Consider the following 20,489-nt stretch of genomic DNA (forward strand, 5'->3'; position numbering starts at 1 on the left):
GTGGACCAACACCAGCAGATGACATGGCATCCCAAATCATCACAGACTGCAGAAACTTCACACTGGACTTCAAACACCTTGGATTCTGTGCCTCTCCAATCTTCCTGACTCTAGGACCTTGATTTCCAAATAAAATGCAAAATTTACTTTCATCTGAAAAGAGGACTTTGGACCACTGAGCAACAGTCCAGTTCTTTCTCTCTTTAGCTCAGGTAAGACGCTTCTGATGTTGTCTCTGGTTCAGGAACAGCTTGAAAATTGGAATGTGACAGTTGTAGCCCCTTTCCTGAAGATGTCTGTGCATGGTGGCTTTTAATGTGCCGACACCAGCCTCAGTCCACTCCTTGTGAAGCTCTCCCAAGTCCTTGAATCAACTTTTCTTGACAATCTTCTCAAGGCTGCAGTCATCCCTGTTGCTTGTGTAGCTTTTCCAGCCAGCCTTTTCAGCAATGACCTTCTATGGCTTACCGTCCTAGTGGACAGTGATTGTCTTTTGGACAACTGTCAAGTCAGCAGTTTTCCCCATGATTGTGGTTGTGTTTACTGAACTAGACCAAGAGATACATGGTATTTATACTGTTTTACTCAAACTTGAAATGAAATATATTTTGAGATTTTTTTCTTTTGCGCTGTAGGCCATAATTATAAAGTTTAAAATAGAAAAATGCTTGAAACATTTTAGTCTACGTGTAAGGAGTCGAGAATATATTAAATTTTCACTTTCATAAATACAACCCCGATTCCACAAAAGTTGGGACAAAGTACAAATTGTAAATAAAAACGGAATGTAATGATGTGGAAGTTTCAAAATTCCATATTTTATTCAGAATAGAACATAGATGACATATCAAATGTTTAATCTGAGAAAATGTATCATTTAAAGAGAAAAATTAGATGATTTTTAAATTTCATGACAACAACACATCTCAAAGAAGTTGGGACAAGGCCATGTTTACCACTGTGAGACATCCCCTTTTCAACAGTCTGTAAACATCTGGGGACTGAGGAGACAAATTGCTCAAGTTTAGGGATAGGAATGTTAACCCATTCTTGTCTAATGTAGGATTCTAGTTGCTCAACTGTCTTGGGTCTTTTTTGTTGTATCTTCCGTTTTATGATTCCGTTTTCTATGGGTGAAAGATCTGGACTGCAGGCTGGCCAGTTCAGTACCCGGACCCTTCTTCTACGCAGCCATGATGCTGTAATTGATGCAGTATGTGGTTTGGCATTGTCATGCTGGAAAATGCAAGGTCTTCCCTGAAAGAGACGTCGTCTGGATGGGAGCATATGTTGCTCTAGAAGCTGGATACACCTTTCAGCATTGATGGTGTCTTTCCAGATGTGTAAGCTGCCCATGCCACACGCATTAATGCAACCCCATACCATCAGAGATGCAGGCTTCTGAACTGAGTGCTGATAACAATTTGGGTCGTCCTTCTCCTCTTTAGTCCGAATGACACGGCGTCCCTGATTTCCAAAAAGAACGTCAAATTTTGATTCGTCTGACCACAGAACAGTTTTCCACTTTGCCACAGTCCATTTTAAATGAGCCTTGGCCCAGAGAAGACGTCTGCGTTTCTGAATCATGTTTAGATACAGCTTCTTCTTTGAACTATAGAGTTTTAGCTGGCAACGGCGGATGGTACGGTGAATTGTGTTCACAGATAACGTTCTCTGAAAATATTCCTGAGCCCATTTTGTGATTTCCAATATAGAAGCATGCCTGTATGTGATGCAGTGCCGTCTAAGGGCCCGAAGATCACGGGCACCCAGTATGGTTTTCCAGCCTTGACCCTTACGCACAGAGATTCTTCCAGATTCTCTGAATCTTTTGATGATATGCACTGTAGATGATATGTTCAAACTCTTTGCAATTTTACACTGTTGAACTCCTTTCTGATATTGCTCCACTATTTGTCGGCGCAGAATTAGGGGGATTGATTATCCTCTTCCCATCTTTACTTCTGAGAGCCGCTGCCACTCCAAGATGCTCTTTTTATACCCAGTCATGTTAATGACCTATTGCCAATTGACCTAATGAGTTGCAATTTGGTCCTCCAGCTGTTCCTTTTTTGTACCTTTAATTTTTCCAGCCTCTTATTGCCCCTGTCCCAACTTTTTTGAGATGTGTTGCTGTCATGAAATTTCAAATGAGCCAATATTTGGCATGAAATTTCAAAATGTCTCACTTTCGACATTTGATACGTTGTCTATGTTCTATTGTGAATACAATATCAGTTTTTGAGATTTGACGCGGTACGCGGTGGTCCGGATCACCGTATTTTCCATACAAAACGAGGGCATTAATTAATTATTTTTCCTGGATTGTGGTCCGGTTCACCGTATGCTGTATTATATTACGATATAAATAAAAACTTACCAAAATCATACTGTGTTTGTCATTTAATACGAGTTTTTTTACAAAGTCGTACATCATTTGTTATTTTTTCTCAAACCGGAAGAGAAATGCATGCGTAAAACACACGCGCAATAAAAGATACCAGTTCTAACGCATGTAAAAAAGCGGGAGCTGCCACGAGGGAAGTGAAAAATAATTTTACCAACTTTCGTCATTATGTCTCAGGGTGGTTATGAACAGCTTCTAAGGAATAAGAAAAAATGTGCTAGAGACTACAAAGCAACAGAAGAAAGGGCAAAGGAAAGAATTTATTCTAAATTAGGGGAAGAAGTAGCTGAAAATTTAAAATTTATTTGTCTTCTGAACTTGGTGGTCCGGACCACACCTGAAAACGGCGTGGTCCGGACCACAACGGTAGTCCGGACCACCACGTACCGCGTCATTTGTAAATTATTGCATTCCGTTTTTATTTACAATTTGTACTTTGTCCCAACTTTTTTGGAATCGGGGTTGTAACTAATGGAAAATGTTTAAATTTTTTACAACATTGTAATTGTTTTAGTCTGTAAACATTACTCTGCAAAATTGTGTATTTGTTTACAACCATGTTACGTTAATTATTTTTATTTTCTTCAGTTTTCATGGTGCTCAGTGTATGGTGTATGATGTCTGATGTTATACTTGCGTTCAAGAAGAATAAAACATATGTACCCATCAGAGACTCTCTGCTGTTGTTCTTAGTGCCAAGGGCTGCTACAGTGTTGGTAAATAATCCCACGTTATTTTTTTAAAAAACAAGTTAAAAATAATTGCTGGATAAAAACCCATCTATAAAAAACACAAATTTCATTGTCTAGTGGTCAAGTGTTTTTTGAGATATGTTGCCTTGCAGTTACAATTGGGTTCCCTGTGGTGGTACATCGTTCTTACATATGTACAGACGTCATATGGTCACAAAAGCCATCAAAAATCAGGTCAATGTATTACCATATTCTCTTAAGTATGGAGCTTCACTACGCTCCAAAGTTATTCTGACTGGTCACCTTTAACCCATGATAAAACATTTCTATCCTTGTCGGAGTGGTCTCTTTGAGGATGGCTCCCCCATCTACAGGACACAAGGGCTGGGGAAAAGAATTGCTGAAGATGTAAATTACATAAATCTTATGCTTTGGCTTTCACATATATCAGATCTCAACCAAATTGAACAACATTGGGAGATTTTGGACTAGCTCTCTACCACCAACATCAAATCACCAATTAAGGAGAATGTCTTTTGAAAGAACTGTTCCATCCTTCCAGTAGAGTTACAAAGACTTGTAGAATCTATGCCAATGAACACTGAAACCATTTTGGTGACTCGTGGCTACCCAATACCTTATAAGAAGAAGAACTTTATTCATCAGACACGTGAAATTCCTCTCTGCGTTTAACCCATCTGAAGCAGTGAACATACACACGTGAGCAAAGAGCACACACACATACCTAGAACAATGGGCAGCCATGCTAACAGCACCCGGGGAGCAGTTGGGAGTTAGGTGCCTCGCTCAAGGGCACCTCAGCCCAAGGCTGTCCCATATTAACCTAACCTTATGAAGACACTTTATATAGGCTTTTCTTTTAAATTTGTCACTCATCAGTATGTAGCTTACTGTAATATTAGAAAATCAGTAATAAACTGAACACTACGTTTTTTCCATAAACTTAGGCTAAAGTTATTAAATCTAATTTTTTTTCATAACTGCACACATTTTGTGGTACCATACATTTCCTTTGGCATTTCACTTAGGGTATCTACTTCGATCACATCAAAAGTATTCATTCCCCTTTATATTTGTCCTGTTTTGTCACATTACAAGCTGGAATTAAAATGGATTTTGGGGGGTTCAGCACCATTTGATTTGCATAATATGCCTACAACTTTAAAGGTGCAAATTGTTTTATTGTGACACAAACAATAATTAAATCTTATTGTTTGTGTCACAAACACATTTTTTTGTTGTTTTATTGTGACAAAAAAAACAGAAATCTGGAGTACACATAGGTATTGTGCATTGTCCTGCTGGAACGTGAACCTTCGTCCCAGTCTGTTGGGCAAAATCCAAAAGTGTTTTCTTAAGCAATGATTTTTTTTTCTGACCACTCTTCCATAAGGCCCTATTCTGTGGAGTGTACGGCTTAAAATGGTCCTATGGACAGATACTCCCATCTCCACTGTGGATTTTTACAGCTCCTTCAGTGTTTTCTTTGTTGCATCCCTGATTAATGCCCTCCTTGCCCAGTCTGAGAGTTTTGGAGAACGGCCTTCTCTTATCAGGTTTGTAGTGGTGACATATTCTTTCCATTTTGCTATAATGGATTTAATGATGCTCCCTGGGATATTCAAAGTTTGGGATATTTTTTTTATAACCCAACCCTGATCTAGCCTAGTAAACTAGACCCACCCGCCTAGCGGCCAAAAATATTTTTTGCCTGGTGAATGGGTCTAGCCTCGCACCATATAAACAAAAACACCCCGGGCATCAAATCGTGCCCGCCAATCACAACGCAAGGTTTTTGTTTGGATTTTTTGGGTGGGCTTTTGCAGGAGTGACGACAAAGCTGCGCGACGCTGGAGAAAGCACAGCAGGAAAGATGGCTACGAGCTAGTGAACAGCGCGCGTTTGACTCCGCTTTGGAATCAGTTTTAGAAGAATTAGACTTGGAGTTTTCGTTGAAACATGAGCAGGAAGAGGCTCTCCGCTCATTCCTTTTCAAGAAGGACGCTTTCGCTGTTTTGCCGACCAGCTATGGCAAAAGTCTGATCTACCAGCTGGCTCCGCTCGTAGCCAAACGGATGGGCTAGTTTGTGCAGTACAAAGAATTAATAAACAGCTTTGAAACATTATTTTTTGATTGTTTCTTATTTTCCCGTTATTTTAAATTTAAGGGAAATTATTTCACCAAACACCACTAAATAAAAACTCTCAAAAACAGTTTAAGCAAACCCTTGAAAAACACTTGGAAAAAATGTGTATGTGGTACAGACTCCAAACTTGTGGTTATTATCTCCAAACTTCTTAATATCTAGAACCTGTTTATTAATTAATACGCATTTTGAAAAATTATTTATTTCAAGGCCTCCCTCACTGCTTTCTGTCGCTCTGACTACGTCACAGTCACTGTTGCGCTGATTGGTCAGAGCGTTGGCCTATACGCACAGAGACAGTTTGAAAGACAGCGGTTTGTTCCTCCTACCTGCTTCGGAAATGTCTACAGATCGAGGCCAGACTTACATTCACATTTAGTCTGGCTTGCCAGGCTAACCCTAATCTATACTTCACAACTTTTTTCTCTGACATATTTGGAGTGCTCCTTGGTTCTTATGTTGCTTGCTTAGTAGTGTAGCAGAGTCAGGGTCCTTCCAGAACAGGTTGAAAATAAATACACACACACACACACACACACACACACACACACACACATCATATGACAAATCGTGTGACACTTTGCACACAGGTGGATCTTAAATCAACTAATTATGTGACGTATGAAGTGAATAGGTTGGACCAGCTCTTATTAAGGGGTTTCATACGAAAGGGGGTGAATACCTATGCACACTCCAGATTTCTGTTTTTTCATCTTTATTTTTTGTGTCACAATAAAACAACAATTTTCACCATTAAAGTGGTAGGCATGTTGTGTAAATCAAATGTTGCTAACCTCCCAAAAATCAATTTTAATTCCATCTTGTAATGCAACAAAAGACAAACACCAAGGGGGATGAATACTTTTGCAAGACACTGTAATTTTAAAACAATCAATTACAGACAGATTTATTTCAGCTGAAATTCACTATATTAGAATTTCAGTGGGTCAAAATTTTCTACGCCAAATTGACTGCCTCTTTAAACAGTTTGGAAGATTCCTGAAATTCATGTTGTGACTTTTAGAAGCTTCTGATTAGCCAACTAAGAGTTAATTGAGAGTATTCCTGTAGCTGTATAAGGGCATACATTTAGAGTGATTGCTTTTTTGCCATTGATACCACGGGATAAGCCAAACAAGTCAGCCAAGACCAGAGATAAGAATGTGGACCTCCAGAATGTCAGGATGCAGGCACTTACAGATGCAAGCACAGGGGAGAGCAGGTGCATCACAAACTGGAAACCAAATCCAAAGCGTGAGCCAAAAGACATAGTCTGGGTCAAGCAGGGGTCAGTCGATGTGCGAAAAGATTATCAGAGAAATGTCAAGAGTTCAAAGTTGGAAATAAACAGTAAACAGGGTCAGAGTCATGGGCAGTCAAGAAATAAGTAAATGGCTTGGTATGATCGGGTACGGAGACACAGAATGATACTTTGCAATGAGAGTGTGTGTTTGCTGTGCTTAAGTAGCAGGACTATTTACTGGGAGGATGGGAAACAGGTGCGCCTTCAGTATTCTGGAGAGGAGGGGCACTGTGGTACTTGGGAAGTGTAGTCCATAGTGGCCATGTTTGGATGCTACTCTGAACTCAGGTTATCATCATTAATACTGACAGAACTCCCCTCAAATTGCTCACTCTGGGAGTGCTCTCCTTTCTGGGGTGATCTCGCTTCCTGGGTGCTGGTTTGTCAAGGTGTTCTGAATGAAATTCTTGGGTGAGAAGTGGGTCTAAGATATCTCTTGGATTAACCCAGCTGTCTTTCTCTAGGCTGGACCCCTCCCAGTCCATGAGGTATTCTAAGTTACCTGTCTCCAATGGGAGTTGAGGATTTTTGCGTAAACTAGATCCCCCTCTACTTCCAGGGGAGAAGGTGGTTCATTCGTGGGTGTGTTCGTGGCTAAGGGTCCCTGAATGGCAAGCTTTCAGCAGGATACATGGAATGTTGGGATCTGCGGCAATGTAATGGGAGCTCTAGTTTGTAGAATAACTTGTTTATTCGGTGGAGGACCTTGAAGCGACCCATGTAACAGCCATGAAGTTTCTTGCATGAGTTGGGGTCTTGTAGATCCCTTGTGGATACCCACACACTGTCACCTGGAGAGTATACAGGTGTTTCTCCTCTGTGCTTGCCAGCATAGCGCTTATACCTGCTGGTTACTTGTTTGAGCCTTTGATGAACTCCTTCCCATACTTGTTCGCTATACTAGAACCAGGAATCAACTGCCAAGATTTGTGAGGGTGAATAGTCCCAAGGGAAAAGAGGTGGCTGGTAACCAAGAATGTACTGAAATGGAGTTAGCTGGGTGGCTGAGTACTTCAAGGAATTTTGTGCGTATTCTGCCCAAGGAAGGTATTGCGTCCAATCCTTCTGGTTTTCCATACAAAACACACTGAGGAAACACCTGATCTGATGCGTTCCACTTGGCCATTAGATTGGGGATGATATCCTGAGGTTAAGCTCCGCGAAACCCCTAGCTTGTCCATGAACTTTATCCAGGCTCTGTACATAAATTAAGGCCCCAGGTCACTAACTGTGTCCTCTGAGATCCCATAGTACCGGAGGATGTGTGTGAACAGGAGTTTTTCTGTTTCAAAGGCTGTGGGTAGACTGGGTAGGGAAATGAGGTTCAGAACTTTTGAGAAATTATTGATTACCACCAGGATGACTGTATTGCCTTGAGGTCTGGTTAGGTCAGTGATGAAATCAATGGCTATGTGCAACCAGGGTCTTTGGAGTAAAGGCAGTGGGCATAGCTTGCCAGCAGGGGGAGTCTGGGGCATGTTGGCTTTGGCACAGGTACAGCAGGAGGAAATTAACCTGTTAATTTCAGAGACCATGTCCTCCCACCAATACTTGTTATGGATGAGTTGATTAGTGCGTTGGCTACTGGGATGACCTGTGACCGGGGATGAATGGAGCCCAGGTCATGAGTCAGCCTCGGAACTGTGGGGGAACATACATGAGACCAGGAGAGCAGGCTTCCAGAGGATTGTGTGGTTGAGCTTGAGCTCTCTCTTTGTCAATGTCCCAAATGATAACTTTAACGAAGTATTCAGGAGGTAGAATGGGAGTGGGTTCTGGACTGAGGTTAGAGGTGGTGTGAATCTTGGAGAGAGCATTGGCCTTAGTGTTCTTTGAACCTGGACAGTATGAAATGAAGAATCTGATTCTGGTTAAGAAGCGCACCCATGTAGCTTGCAGGGGATTTAGTCGTTTGGCAGTTTTCACATACTCAAGGTTATTATGGTCAGTGAGGATAATGAATGGATGTGCTGCCCCCTCTAACCAATGTTTCCATTCCTCAAGGGCTAGTTTGAAGGCAAGGAGTTCTCCATTTCCAATATCACAATTCTGTTTGGTTGGTGTGAGTGTGGCAGCGGGGGCGTGGTCAAGCATCGGTCTGTGACCGGAGGGCGGAGTCAGGGAAGGCAAGTGGCAGAATCACTGCACCTGATGTCTATTAATGTGTGTTTGTGTGTCTTCCCCAGTGACCGTGCCCTATTTAGAGAGAGAGAGAGAGAGAGAGAGAGAGAGAGAGCAGAGGAGGAGAGCTCTCTCCCCAGCCAGACGACCGTGTGTGTGTGCCCGTGTGTGACTGGGAGACAATTAGATATGCTGAAAAGCTGAATAAATATTTTTTTGTGAACTCAGTTCTGGCCTGCCGTCCTTCTGTGCTCCTCCCACTCATACGAACTGTCACAGTGAGTTTCTTGGAAAAAAGGCCATGGGGTGTAATTTGGGGTTTTCCCTGAAGCACTGGGATAAATACCCCTCCTATTCCTGTTTCCAAGGCATCTACCTCTACAGTGAAGGGTATGGTCAGGTCAAGATGCTTGAGGATGGGTGCTGAGGTGAAGGCCATCTTGAGCCTTTTGAAGGCCTCTTCTGCAGCTTGGTTCCATTGGAAGACCCTTTTTAAGCAGGGCAGTGAGAGGAAAGGCAAATGTGCTGACACCCCAGATAAAATGGTGATAGAAATTGGCAAATCTGAAGAAACGTTGCAACTCTAACGGTGGTCGGTGTGGGGCAGGTGGTAACCATGGAAACATTACTGGTGCCCATGCTTACACCCTCTGCACTGATGATGTACCCCAGGAATGAAATCTGTATCACGTGGAACTCACATTTTTCTGCATCGACATAAAGGTGGTTCTCTAAGAGCTGGACCAACACTGACTTGACATGCTGGTGATGATCGGGGGGGGTGTCATCAACATAAGCTATAACATATTGTTCCAGCATGTCCTGGAGGATGTCATTGATGAGACACTGGAAGATGCTAGGACCACAAGAAAGTCCATATGGCATCACCAGGTATTCAAAGTGACTTGATGTGCTGAACGCTATCTTCCATTTGTCTTCCTCACATATTCTCACCAAGTTATACGCACTTCTGAGGTCCAGTTTGGTAAACCCACATGCTGTTCTTAGTTACTCTAGGAGGTACGAATGGAAGCGGGTAAGGATACTTGACCGTGATCTGATTTAGTCCTCTGTAATCTATGCAGGGATGGAGGCCCCCTTTCTTTTCCACAATGAAGTAGTTTGCAGATGCCAGGGATGTCTCAGGGATGGATATCCCCTTGTTGCAGTACTTCCTGGACATATTCTTCCATGGCCGCCTGTGCAGCGATGGAAAGTGGGTAAATGTGATTTCATGGAGGTGTTGTGCCTGGGAGGAGATTAATGGCACAATCGTACAGTCAGTGAGGGGGGAGGCCACTGGCATTACCCTTGCTGAACACTTCCTGAAGTCCATGGTAGCAGGCAGGGATGTTTGATGTCTCCAGGTGAGGGGCTCTCTTCTGATGTGGAAGCCAGGGTGATTCAAGGGATTTGTAAACACTCACAAAAGCACGAGGGTGACCACTTTAAGATTTTTCTTTGCTGCCAAGAGATAAGTGGGAGTTATAGCCGGGGAAGCCCAGAATCACAGTGTGATGTGCAGTGCAGGTGACAAACAAGGATATGTGCTCTTTATGGAGGACTCCGACCTGAAGTTCTATGGGCAAGGTGAGAGCTGTGACAAGCCCTTCTCCGATGGGTCCACCGTCTATGGCTTTGAGACTTACTGGTCTCTGGAGCGTTTCCGTGGGTAAGTTGAGTCTTTGGACTGAATCTTTGAGTCTTTCCCTCTGCCCCTGAATCTGTGAGGGCAGAAAGAACATGGGTCGAGTCTGGGAGCTTTAAAAATACTTGAATTTTGAGAGAAGTGGGTTTGGCACTCACTGGGCTGGTTTCATCAGGGGAGAGAGCTTCTCTTCAGGGTTTAGGTGGTCAGACTGGACATTTTGCTATGAGATGGCCATGATCACAGTAAAAGTACAACCCCTCTCGATGCCTCCTCTCCCTCTCAGAATGTGGCATGCGAATGTTGGCGCTCTCCACTGATGTAGGGGACTGTGGAGGTGGTGAAAGGACTGGAGAGTGCTACAAGGAGGGCCAGTTCCCAGAACAGGTGATCCAGTCTGATAGCTAGGTCTAATGAGGGAATCAAGGGTGAGTTGTTCATCTCGGCATTCCAGCTCTGTGAGAATGTCAGGGTGGTGGAAGGTAGCTTTTAAAGCTGGTTCGTTCCACCCACTGCCTGCTGCTAGCATGCGGAACTCCAAGGCATATTCAGCTACTCTCCTTTCACCCTGCTGAATTGTGAGCAGTCTTTCCCCTACTTCAACCCCCTCTGGCTGATGATCAAAAACTCACTTGAACAATTCAAAGAAGCAATCATAGGAAGTAGTGTGCTCACCACTACACTCCCAAACAGCACGAGCCCACTTTATGGCCTTGCCTGTGACAAGGCTGATGAACTGCACTATTTTCTGTTTCTCAGTAGCACCTGTGAGAGTAGCGAAGTAGAACGAACACTGGAGGAGAAAACCCTTACACCCTTATTTCCCGAGAGAACTTCTCAGGTACCATCATGGAAGCACTTGTGGAAGATGTGGGACATGTCAGGAGGGCCTGTGATACAACGGCTGTTAGTTGTGACATTCATGTGTTTAATTCATTTAAATCTGTTGATGTTCTAACAATCATCCCTGTGCATTGAGAGCAGTCTGCTTCACCTCCTCTGCTGCATCCATGGTGGCAAAGTATTCTGTCAGGGTGCTGGCACTTATGGATGCAGATGCAGAGGAGAGCGGGTGTGTCACAAACTGGAAACCAAATCCAAAGTGTGACCCAAAAGATGTAGTCAGGGTTGAGCAAGGGTCGGTCAATGTGCAAACAGATTATCAGAGAAATGACAAGAGTTCAAAGTTGGAAATAAACAGTAAACAGGGTCAGAGTCACGGGCAGTCAGGAAATAAGTAAACAGTTTGGTATGATCGGGTACGAAGATACAGAACGATACTTTGCAATGAGAGTGTGTGTTTGCTGTGCTTACGTAGCAGGGTTAATTACTGGGAGGATAGGAAACCGGTGCGCCTTCAGTATTCCAAAGAGTAGGGGCGCTGTGGCACTTGGGAAGTAGTGGCTATGTTTGGATGCCATTCCAAACTCAGGTTTTCACTGTTATTACTGATACAGAAGTCTAGTTCCTCCTAAGGAGCAATTTCTAAACAACTGAAGGTACCACAAGCATCTGTACAACCAACTGTATGCAAATCTTGAAAAATGTTTGGACCACACAGACACTGGATTGTTCAGAAAAGAGGCACAAATTTACTTGCAGGGTCAGAGATAAATGAACTTTGGTCCAAAAGTTTCAACCCCAAGACAATAATAAAGGAACTGGTGAAGGAGTTGGAGGCATCAGATACTAAATATATACATCCACAGAGAGGTGTACTTCACTATGGAAGTATGGCGTACTCCACAGCCTTTCGGCTGTTCTGGCATTCAAAAAAGTCAGCCTGAAGTTTGCAAGTGATCACCAGGATGAAAATGTAGACTTTTGGACAACAAAACATTTAACTGTTTGGCTATAATGATCAGTGCTATATATGGAGGAAATTGAGTGAGGCTTATAATTTGAAGAACACAATCACAACATGGAGGTGGCATCATCATGTTGTGGGGATGTTTTGCTGGAAATGGGACTGGTGCACTAGAAGTAAAAACAGGTGGTATCATGAAGAAGGATAATCTAGAAATACTGAAGGAACATTTAAAGACATCAGCCAGAAAGTTACAAATGTTTTGCAATTGGTCTTCCAGAGGAACAGTGATCATTAGCATACCCCTGAAGTTGCAACAAAATGGCTAAAAGACAACAAAGTGAAAGTACTGGAGTGGCCATCACAAAACCCTGAACTGAATCCCATAGAAAATTTGTGGACTGAACTGAAAAAGCATGTCTAAGCAATGAGGCCCACACAGCACACAAAGCAGGAGGAATGAGCAAAAATTTCTGACAAAGTATTATGACAAGCTTGTTGATGGCTACCCCAAGTGTTTGATTCACATTCAAGCAATTAAAAGGCAATGCCAGCAAATACTAACAAAGTGGATGTAAATTTTTAACCAATTGAAAATCTGATGTACGTTGTAAATAAAAGCTGAAATAAATCTGTCTCATAGCTATTATTTTGAATTTCCCCTAAAAAAGTAGATACCCTAATTGATTTAATACAGGAAAACACGAGTTTGGAGCAGCCTCCAAACAGGGCCACTCCGGACTACAAACCCTAGGAGTTACAGCACCCTCTGTCACCTGACTACTAATTACAACACCGGTCTCTCATTCAGTAATTATCACCTTGCTTATTAGCTCAGGTCTCACTCCCTAACTTTGTGAAGTATCGTTTAGTGTTCCATGCCTAACCTTACCGAGCCGTTTGATTTCTGCCTAACTTTGTGTTTGACCAGTGTTTGCGTTCAGTCTCGACTTTGTTTCATTGTTTTCCCTACATTGCCGTTTGCTGATCGAGCGACCTCCACCTGTTTGCTGACTACGATTCCTGCTCTTCAATTTGGCTCAGACTGCAGTTTGCGAAGCCCCCAGTCTCCCTTGCACTTGCATCCGTAAGTGCCTGCACCCTGACAGATGATATGAAACGAGTGAAACACAGGGTTTGAATGTCTTAACGTAGGTGTATGCAAATTTTTGGTCTCAAATGGACATTTTTATTTCTAGTTCAATCTGTTTGTGTTTGTTTTTCTATGCATGTAAGAATGCTGACTTCTTCTGTGTGAGGTCTCGATCACGTTGCTGCTGTGAGGTGCCTCCTCTCTCCACTAAGTTGCCATGGCGACAGCTCTGGCTCTTCACTGAATGGGAGGAGGAATCAGACTGAGCAGATTCACACACCACCTGGAGAGAAGAGGAAATTAGATCACATAACTCAGGCAGTGAGAAATCACATTATGCAGAAAAAAAAAGTTTTCTGGGGAATCTGAGGCCTAAGATGCAATGCAGATGCTCAATAAACACAACCATCAGATCAATCATGCAGTAATTTTGTATAAAATTGTAAATTCCTATTAAATTTCTGATTATAGTATGAACTATGTCTACTTCCTGTTTAGTTTAATGAACATATGATTGCTCCGTTTTGAGGTGAGTATACGTATGAAACGTAGCTTGTTCCCATTCTGTTCATATGCAAATAAAATATACTCCCAATCCCGGATTGTACTTACTGTGGGGCAAGGGTTGCTGGGAGCACAAAGACTGCATGAGTTATTTACCAAAGAGTTCCTCTTTGCTGTGGAGAAGATTTAAAAAAAGAGAATTGTAGCAGTCAAGCATTTTTTATACACACACATTTTTTTTATATAGGACACACACACACACACACACACACACACACATACAACTGAAGGTCCCACAAGCATCTGTACAACCAACTGTATGCAAATCTTAAAAAAATGCTTGGACCACAGACACATACAGTCATGTGAAAAAGAAAAGTATACCCTCTTTTAAGTCTAGGTTTTAAGTGTCAGGACATAAAAAAATCATCTGGTCCTTACCAGGTCTTATAATTAGGCAAATACAACCTCAGACGACCAATAACGCATGACATTCACCCTGTCATTATTTAACACAAAGTAAGCAAAAAAAAAAAAATGCAGTAGCAGTGTGTGAAAAATTAAGTACACCCTTACTGCAGTTAGCAGCCAGGTGTTGCTGATCAAATGAATTTGATTAATTGATCATCAGCAAGTGTGTCCACCTCTTAAAAAGCAGAAGTTTTGGCAGTTTGCTCGTGTGGAGTACTCAGGTGTATGTTAACACAATGCCAAGTAGGAAAGACATCAGCAATGATCTTAGAGAAGCAAGTGTTGCTGCACATCAGTCTGGGAAGGGTTATAAGGCCATTTCCAAGCAATTTGAAATCCATCATTCTACTGTGAGAAAGATTATTCAGAAGTGGAAAAAACATTCAAGACAGTTATCATCTCATATTTATCTTTTGATCACTTATCCCATATGTCTTCAGTGTATAGCAAAAACAAAAGAACCGGCCTTGCCATTCCAATACTACTGGAGGGGACTGTATACAGTGATGCTTGAAAGTTTGTTAACCCTTTAGAATTTTCTATATTTCTGCATAAATAGGACCTAAAACATCAGATTTTCACACAAGTCCTAAAAGTAGATAAAGAGAACCAGTTAAACAAATGAGAAAAACATTATACTTGGTCATTTATTTATTGAGGAAAATGATCCAATATTACACATCTGTGAGTGGCAAAAGTATGTGAACCTCTAGGATTAGCAGTTAATTTGAAGGTGAAATTAAAGTCAGGTGTTTGTCATCCCATTGATTGAAATCAGGTGTGAGTGGGCACCCTGTTTTATTTAAAGAACAGGGATCTATCAAAATCTGATCTTTACAACACGTTTGTGGAAGTGTATCATGGCCAAACAAGCGAGATTTCTGAGGAGCTCAGAAAAAGCGTTGTTGATGCTCATCAGGCTGGAAAAGGTTACAAAACCATCTCTAAAGAGTTTGGACTCCACCAGTTCACAGTCAGACAGATTGTGTACAAATGGAGGAAATTCAAGACCATTGTTGCCCTCCCCAAGAGTGGTCGACCAACAAAGATCACTCCAAGAGCAAGGGGTGTAATAGTCAGTGAGGTCACAAAGGACCCCAGAGTAACTTCTAAGCAACTGAAGGCCTCTCTCACATTGGCTAATGTTTATGAGTCCACCATCAAGAGAACACTGAACAGCAATGGTGTGCATGGCAGGGTTGCAAGGAGAAAGCCACTGCTCTCCAAAAAGAACATTGCTGCTCATCTGCAGTTTGCTAAAGATCATGTGGACAAGCCAGAAGGCTATTGGAAAAATGTTGTGGACGGATGAGACCAAAATAGAACATTTTGGTTTAAATGAGAAGCGTTATGTTTGGAGAAAGGAAAACACTCCATTCTAGCATAAGAACCTTATCCCATCTGAGAAACATGGTGGTGGTACTATCATGGTTTGGGCCTGTTTTGCTGCATCTGGGCCAGGACGGCTTGCCATCATTGATGAAACAATGAATTCTGAATTATACCAGCGAATTCTAAAGGAAAATTTCAGGACATCTGTCCATGAACTGAATCTCAAGAGAAGGTGGGTCATGCAGCAAGACAATGATCCTAAGCACACAAGTTGTTCTACCAAAGAATGGTTAAAGAAGAATAAAGTTAATGTTTTGGAATGGCCAAGTCAAACTCCTGACCTTAATCCAATTGAAATGTTGTGGAAGGACCTGAAGCGAGCAGTTCATGTGAGGAAACCCACCAACATCCCAGAGTTGAAGCTGTTCTGTACGGAGGAATGGGCTAAAATTCCTCCAAGCCGGTGTGCAGGACTGATCAACAGTTACCAAAAATGTTTAGCTGCACGGGGGGGGGGGGGTCACACCAGATACTGAAAGCAAAGGTTCACATAGTTTTGCCACTCACAGATATGTAATATTGGATCATTTTCCTCAATAAATAAATGACCAACTATAATATTTTTGTCTCATTTGTTTAATTGGGTTCTCTTTATCTACTTTTAGGACTTGTGTGAAAATCCGATGACGTTTTAGGTCATATTTAAGCAGAAATATAGAAAATTCTAAAGGGTTCACAAACTTTCAAGCACCACTGTATTTGGTTTTAAGTATTACAATCCCAAATCACAAAACGTTGGGACAGTATGGAAAATGCAAATAAAAAAAGAAAGCAGTGACTTCTAAATTTACTTTGACTTGTATTTCATTACAGACAGTATGAACCCAAGATATTTCATGTTTAGTCTGGTCAACTTTGCTTCATTTTTTAATATACATCCATTCCTTTGTTTCAGGCTTCCAACACATTCCAAAAAAAAGTTGGGACACAGGCAATTTAGAGCTAGTGACGAAGTACAACAATTAAATAATGGTGTGATTTGAAACAGGTGATGTCAATAGGTGACTAATCATGATTTCGTACAAAATCAGTTATCCAGAAAAGGCCTCGTCTTTGAGGAGCAAAGCTGGGCCGCAGGATTCCAGTTTGTCAACAAAAGCGTGAGAAAATTATTGAAAGGTTTAAAAACAATGTTCCTCAAAGAAAGATAGAAAGAGATTTGGATAGTTCACCCTCCATGGTGTATAATATCACGAAATGATTCAAGGTATCTGGAGGAATTTTGGTGCATAAAGGACAAGGGCACACGCCTAAGTTGAATACCCATGTGTGGCAGCAAGGATATGGTCAAGCATCAGCTGTGAACGGTGAGGAGTCAAGTTGAACCAGCAGGTGACATGTGACAAGGTACACCTGTGTCTAATTACTGGCTGTCTATTGACATGTGTCTCTGTGTGTCTTTCAGATAGCCAGTACAGAGAGAGAGAGAGCTGTATCTCCCCACGTGTGTGTTTGTGTGCATGAGGAGTGATAGCACTAAAAAGTGAAAGTAAAAGCACACCTTGAATTGCAGTGCCCGTCTCCAGTTCTTCATTTCCCACTCATCTAAAGTTGTTACACCATGATCACCGATCCCTCAGATGGCACTTCATCAAGAACCATCATTCATCTATAGCTGATATAAACACGTGGGCTCGGGATTATTTTGGCAAACCTTGGTCAAGCACTAAAATCCAGAGTTACAGCCACAAGCGGCAGTTAAAACTTTACTGTGAAAAAAGGAAGCCTTATATTAACTGTCTCCCAATGCACCATTGACGTCACATGGTGAGTGGTAATGGGAGTCTAATGGCCCTTTTCCACTACCCTTTTTCAGCTCACTTCAGCTCACTTCAGCCCGACACGGCTCGCGTTTCGACTACCTTAGAACAGCACGACTCAGCTCGCTTCAGCCCTGCTTAGCCCCCAAAACTCGCATGGTTTTGGAGTGGGGCTGAAGAGAGCCAAACCGAGCTGAGTGAGGCTGGGGGCATGAGCAGACACTCCCCTGTGCACTGATTGGTGAGGAGGAGTGTCCTCACATGCCCACACACGCCCCGCGAGCACGCTGAGATCTGTAAACACTGTAAACCCGGAAGAAGAAGAATTACGAATTACGAGAATTTCTGAAGCCTTATGCGCCTCGCCTCATCTATACGCTCTTGCCAGTATCTGTTGGCGTTGTCGGTGACAACAAGCCACAGCACCAAGACCAGCAACACTAACGACTCCATGTCCTCCATGTTTATTGTTTACTCTCCGGGTCGTGAGACTACCGCTTAAAAGATCACTGATGTCACTGTTTGCGCCGCTTAACGACATCACGTGACGTCCACCCACTTTCGCTAACTCCACCCAATGTGTCCACCCACTTCCAGCCAGCACGGTTCAGCGCGGTTGTAGTCAAAATGCAACTCCAATAGCCCCGCTCAGCTCGACTCAGCCCAGCTCAGCACGGCACAACTCAGCCCAACTCAGCCGCGTTTGTAGTGGAAAAGCGGCATAACAGAACATGGGTTGATTACCTTCTTGATGAGGAAGGGTCCACAGAACCTGGGTGCTAGCTTGCAAGAGATGGTCCTAAGTGGCAGGTGGTGCATGGAGAGCATAACTTGTTGACCTACTCGGTAGGTGGGTGCCTTGGAGCGACGTTTGTCGGCCTGCCTCTTGGAAGTGAGTGCGGAGCGAAGGAGTCTTCTCCGGGCCAATGCCCATATCCTCCTGCACCAGCGTATAAAGAGCTGGGCTGAGGGTACGGCGACCTCCTTCTCTTGGCTGGGGAACAGTGGTGGTTGATAACCTAGTGAGCACTGGAACGGAGAGAGACCTGTGGCAGAGGAAGGGAGTGTGTTATGTGCATATTTGATCCAGGGTAGGTACCTGATCCAAGAACTGGCATCCCTGGATGCCATGCACCTGAGTGCAACCTCCAAAGCCTGGTTCGCCCGTTCTGCCTGGCTGTTGGTGGAAGCCTGAGGAGAAACTACAGGTGGCCCCGATGAGTTTGCAGAAGGCTCTCCAGAACTGTGCAGTAAACTGAGGGCCCCGGTCAGAAACAAATGTCGGTAGGCAGACCATGTAGGCGGAAAACGTGGCGGACGAGTAGTTCTGCGGTCTCTTTGGCTGAGGGGAACGTGGGCAGAGGAATTAAATGGGCGATCTTAGAAAAGCAGTCAATAACAGTGAGGATACACATGTCATCTGAGTTGGGGAGTCCTGTGATGAAGTCCAGGGCGATGTGAGACCAAGGTCGATGCGGAGTCAGGAGGGGTCTTAGCAAGCTGGCAGGGGGTCGATTGGCTGTCTTGTTCCGGGAGCATGTGTTGCAGGCTGCCATGAACTCCTGGACGTCTTCCTTGATGGATGGCCACCAAAAGCGCTGCTGGATGAGTGCCAAGGTTCAGATGGCTCCCGGATGACAGGCCAGCTTGGAGCCATGATCCCACTGCAGCACCTGGGTTTGCACAGGACAGGGAACAAACAGATGGTTAGGAGTGTTGTTGGGGTTACCTTCACTGGGGTCCTGCTCCAGGGCCTTCTGCACGAGCGTCTCAACCTCTAGAATGGCAGTTCCTACCAGTCAGCATGGAGGAAGAATGGTCTCGGGCTGCTTGGACTCCTCTTGGTGGGAAGAGAAAACAGGGCGTCGGGTTTGCCGTTCTTGGAGCCTGGGCGGTAGGAGAGCGTGAAGTTGAACCAGGAGAAAAAGAGAGACCAATGGGCTTGACAGGAATTCAGGCATTTGGCGGACTTGAGGTACTCCAGATTCTTATGGTCGGTCCAGACTAGGAAGGGGAGGTCTGACCCCTCGAGCCAGTGCCTCCACTCCTCCAAGGCTAGTTTAACAGCCAGTAGTTCTCGGTCGCCGATGTCATAATTCCGTTTGGCTGGGGATAGCTGGCGGGAGAAGAAGGAACATGGGTGGACCTTGTCGTCACTGGCCCTCTGGGATAGTATAGCTCCAACCCCTGACTCGGAAGCATCGACCTCGACAATAAACTGCTTGGTTGGATCGGGTATGGTGAGAACAGGTGCTGTGGTAAACCAGTGCTTGAGCGTGGTAAAGGCTTTCTCTGCTCCCTCCCCCCACTTGATTTGGGTCTTGGTCGAGGTCAGGGCTGAGAGAGGTCCGGCCACCGTGCTGAAGTTGCGAATGAAGCACGTGTAGAATGAAGCTCTCGTCTCAAAGATGGGGTGGGCCAGTCAGCGACTGCCTCCAGCTTGAGGGGGTCCATTTGAATCTTCGCCGGAGCGATGATGAACCCCAGGAATGAGACAGAGCTTTGGTGGAACTCAATTTTCTCCGCCTTAACGAACAGTTTATTTTCTAGCAGGCGTTGGAGGACCTGCCGGACATGACCCCGATATTCCTCCAGGGAGCGAGAGAAAATTAGTACTACTAACAAAAAATAAATAAAATAAATAAATAAATAAACTATGTATGCATAGTTATACTTCTTCTCACTCCTTTTCGAATATGTATTTCTATATATTATGTTTAAATGTTTCTTTTATTTTTCTTTTTATTATTTTGCTTTTCATATTCGAAATAAATACTTCAATCATGTATGTATGCATCTATCTATCTATCTATCTATCTATCTATCTATGGAGGCGCACATGATGTGTGTGTGTGTTTCAGGGGGGTGCACAGAGGCGTAGGCCTATGCAGGGCCTTGCAGCACCAAGGCCTAACATTACTGGACCCCAGAGCAAAGAAGTTTGAGAAACCCTGCCTTAACATTTTTATGGGTTGTGAGAAGGAATTAAGTGGTAAATGCTTTACTGTCCCAACTTTTTTTTTAAATGTGTTACAAGATTCAAAATTGAAATAAGTGGTTTTATTTTCAATAAAAACATTAAAATTGATGAAGTAAAACATCAAATAATGTGCCAAATGACTA

General features: G+C 43.3%; 1 protein-coding gene across 13 annotated transcripts in view; it reads right to left on the bottom strand.

Annotated features, from left to right (window-relative positions):
- Positions 1-20,489, bottom strand: part of LOC132884940 (protein unc-80 homolog) — a 382,632-nt gene that overhangs the window by 347,442 nt on the left and 14,701 nt on the right. For all 13 annotated transcript variants that reach the window (XM_060919046.1, XM_060919045.1, XM_060919050.1 and 10 more), the window contains exons 6-7: positions 13,852-13,916; positions 13,392-13,522 (exon numbers count right to left, since the gene is read on the bottom strand). In XM_060919046.1, coding sequence (XP_060775029.1) covers positions 13,392-13,522; positions 13,852-13,916 — 196 coding nt within the window. The remainder of the gene's footprint in view (positions 1-13,391; positions 13,523-13,851; positions 13,917-20,489) is intronic.

This window comes from Neoarius graeffei, chromosome 4 (genome assembly GCF_027579695.1).
Source record: "Neoarius graeffei isolate fNeoGra1 chromosome 4, fNeoGra1.pri, whole genome shotgun sequence".
Taxonomy (NCBI): Eukaryota; Metazoa; Chordata; class Actinopteri; order Siluriformes; family Ariidae; genus Neoarius; species Neoarius graeffei.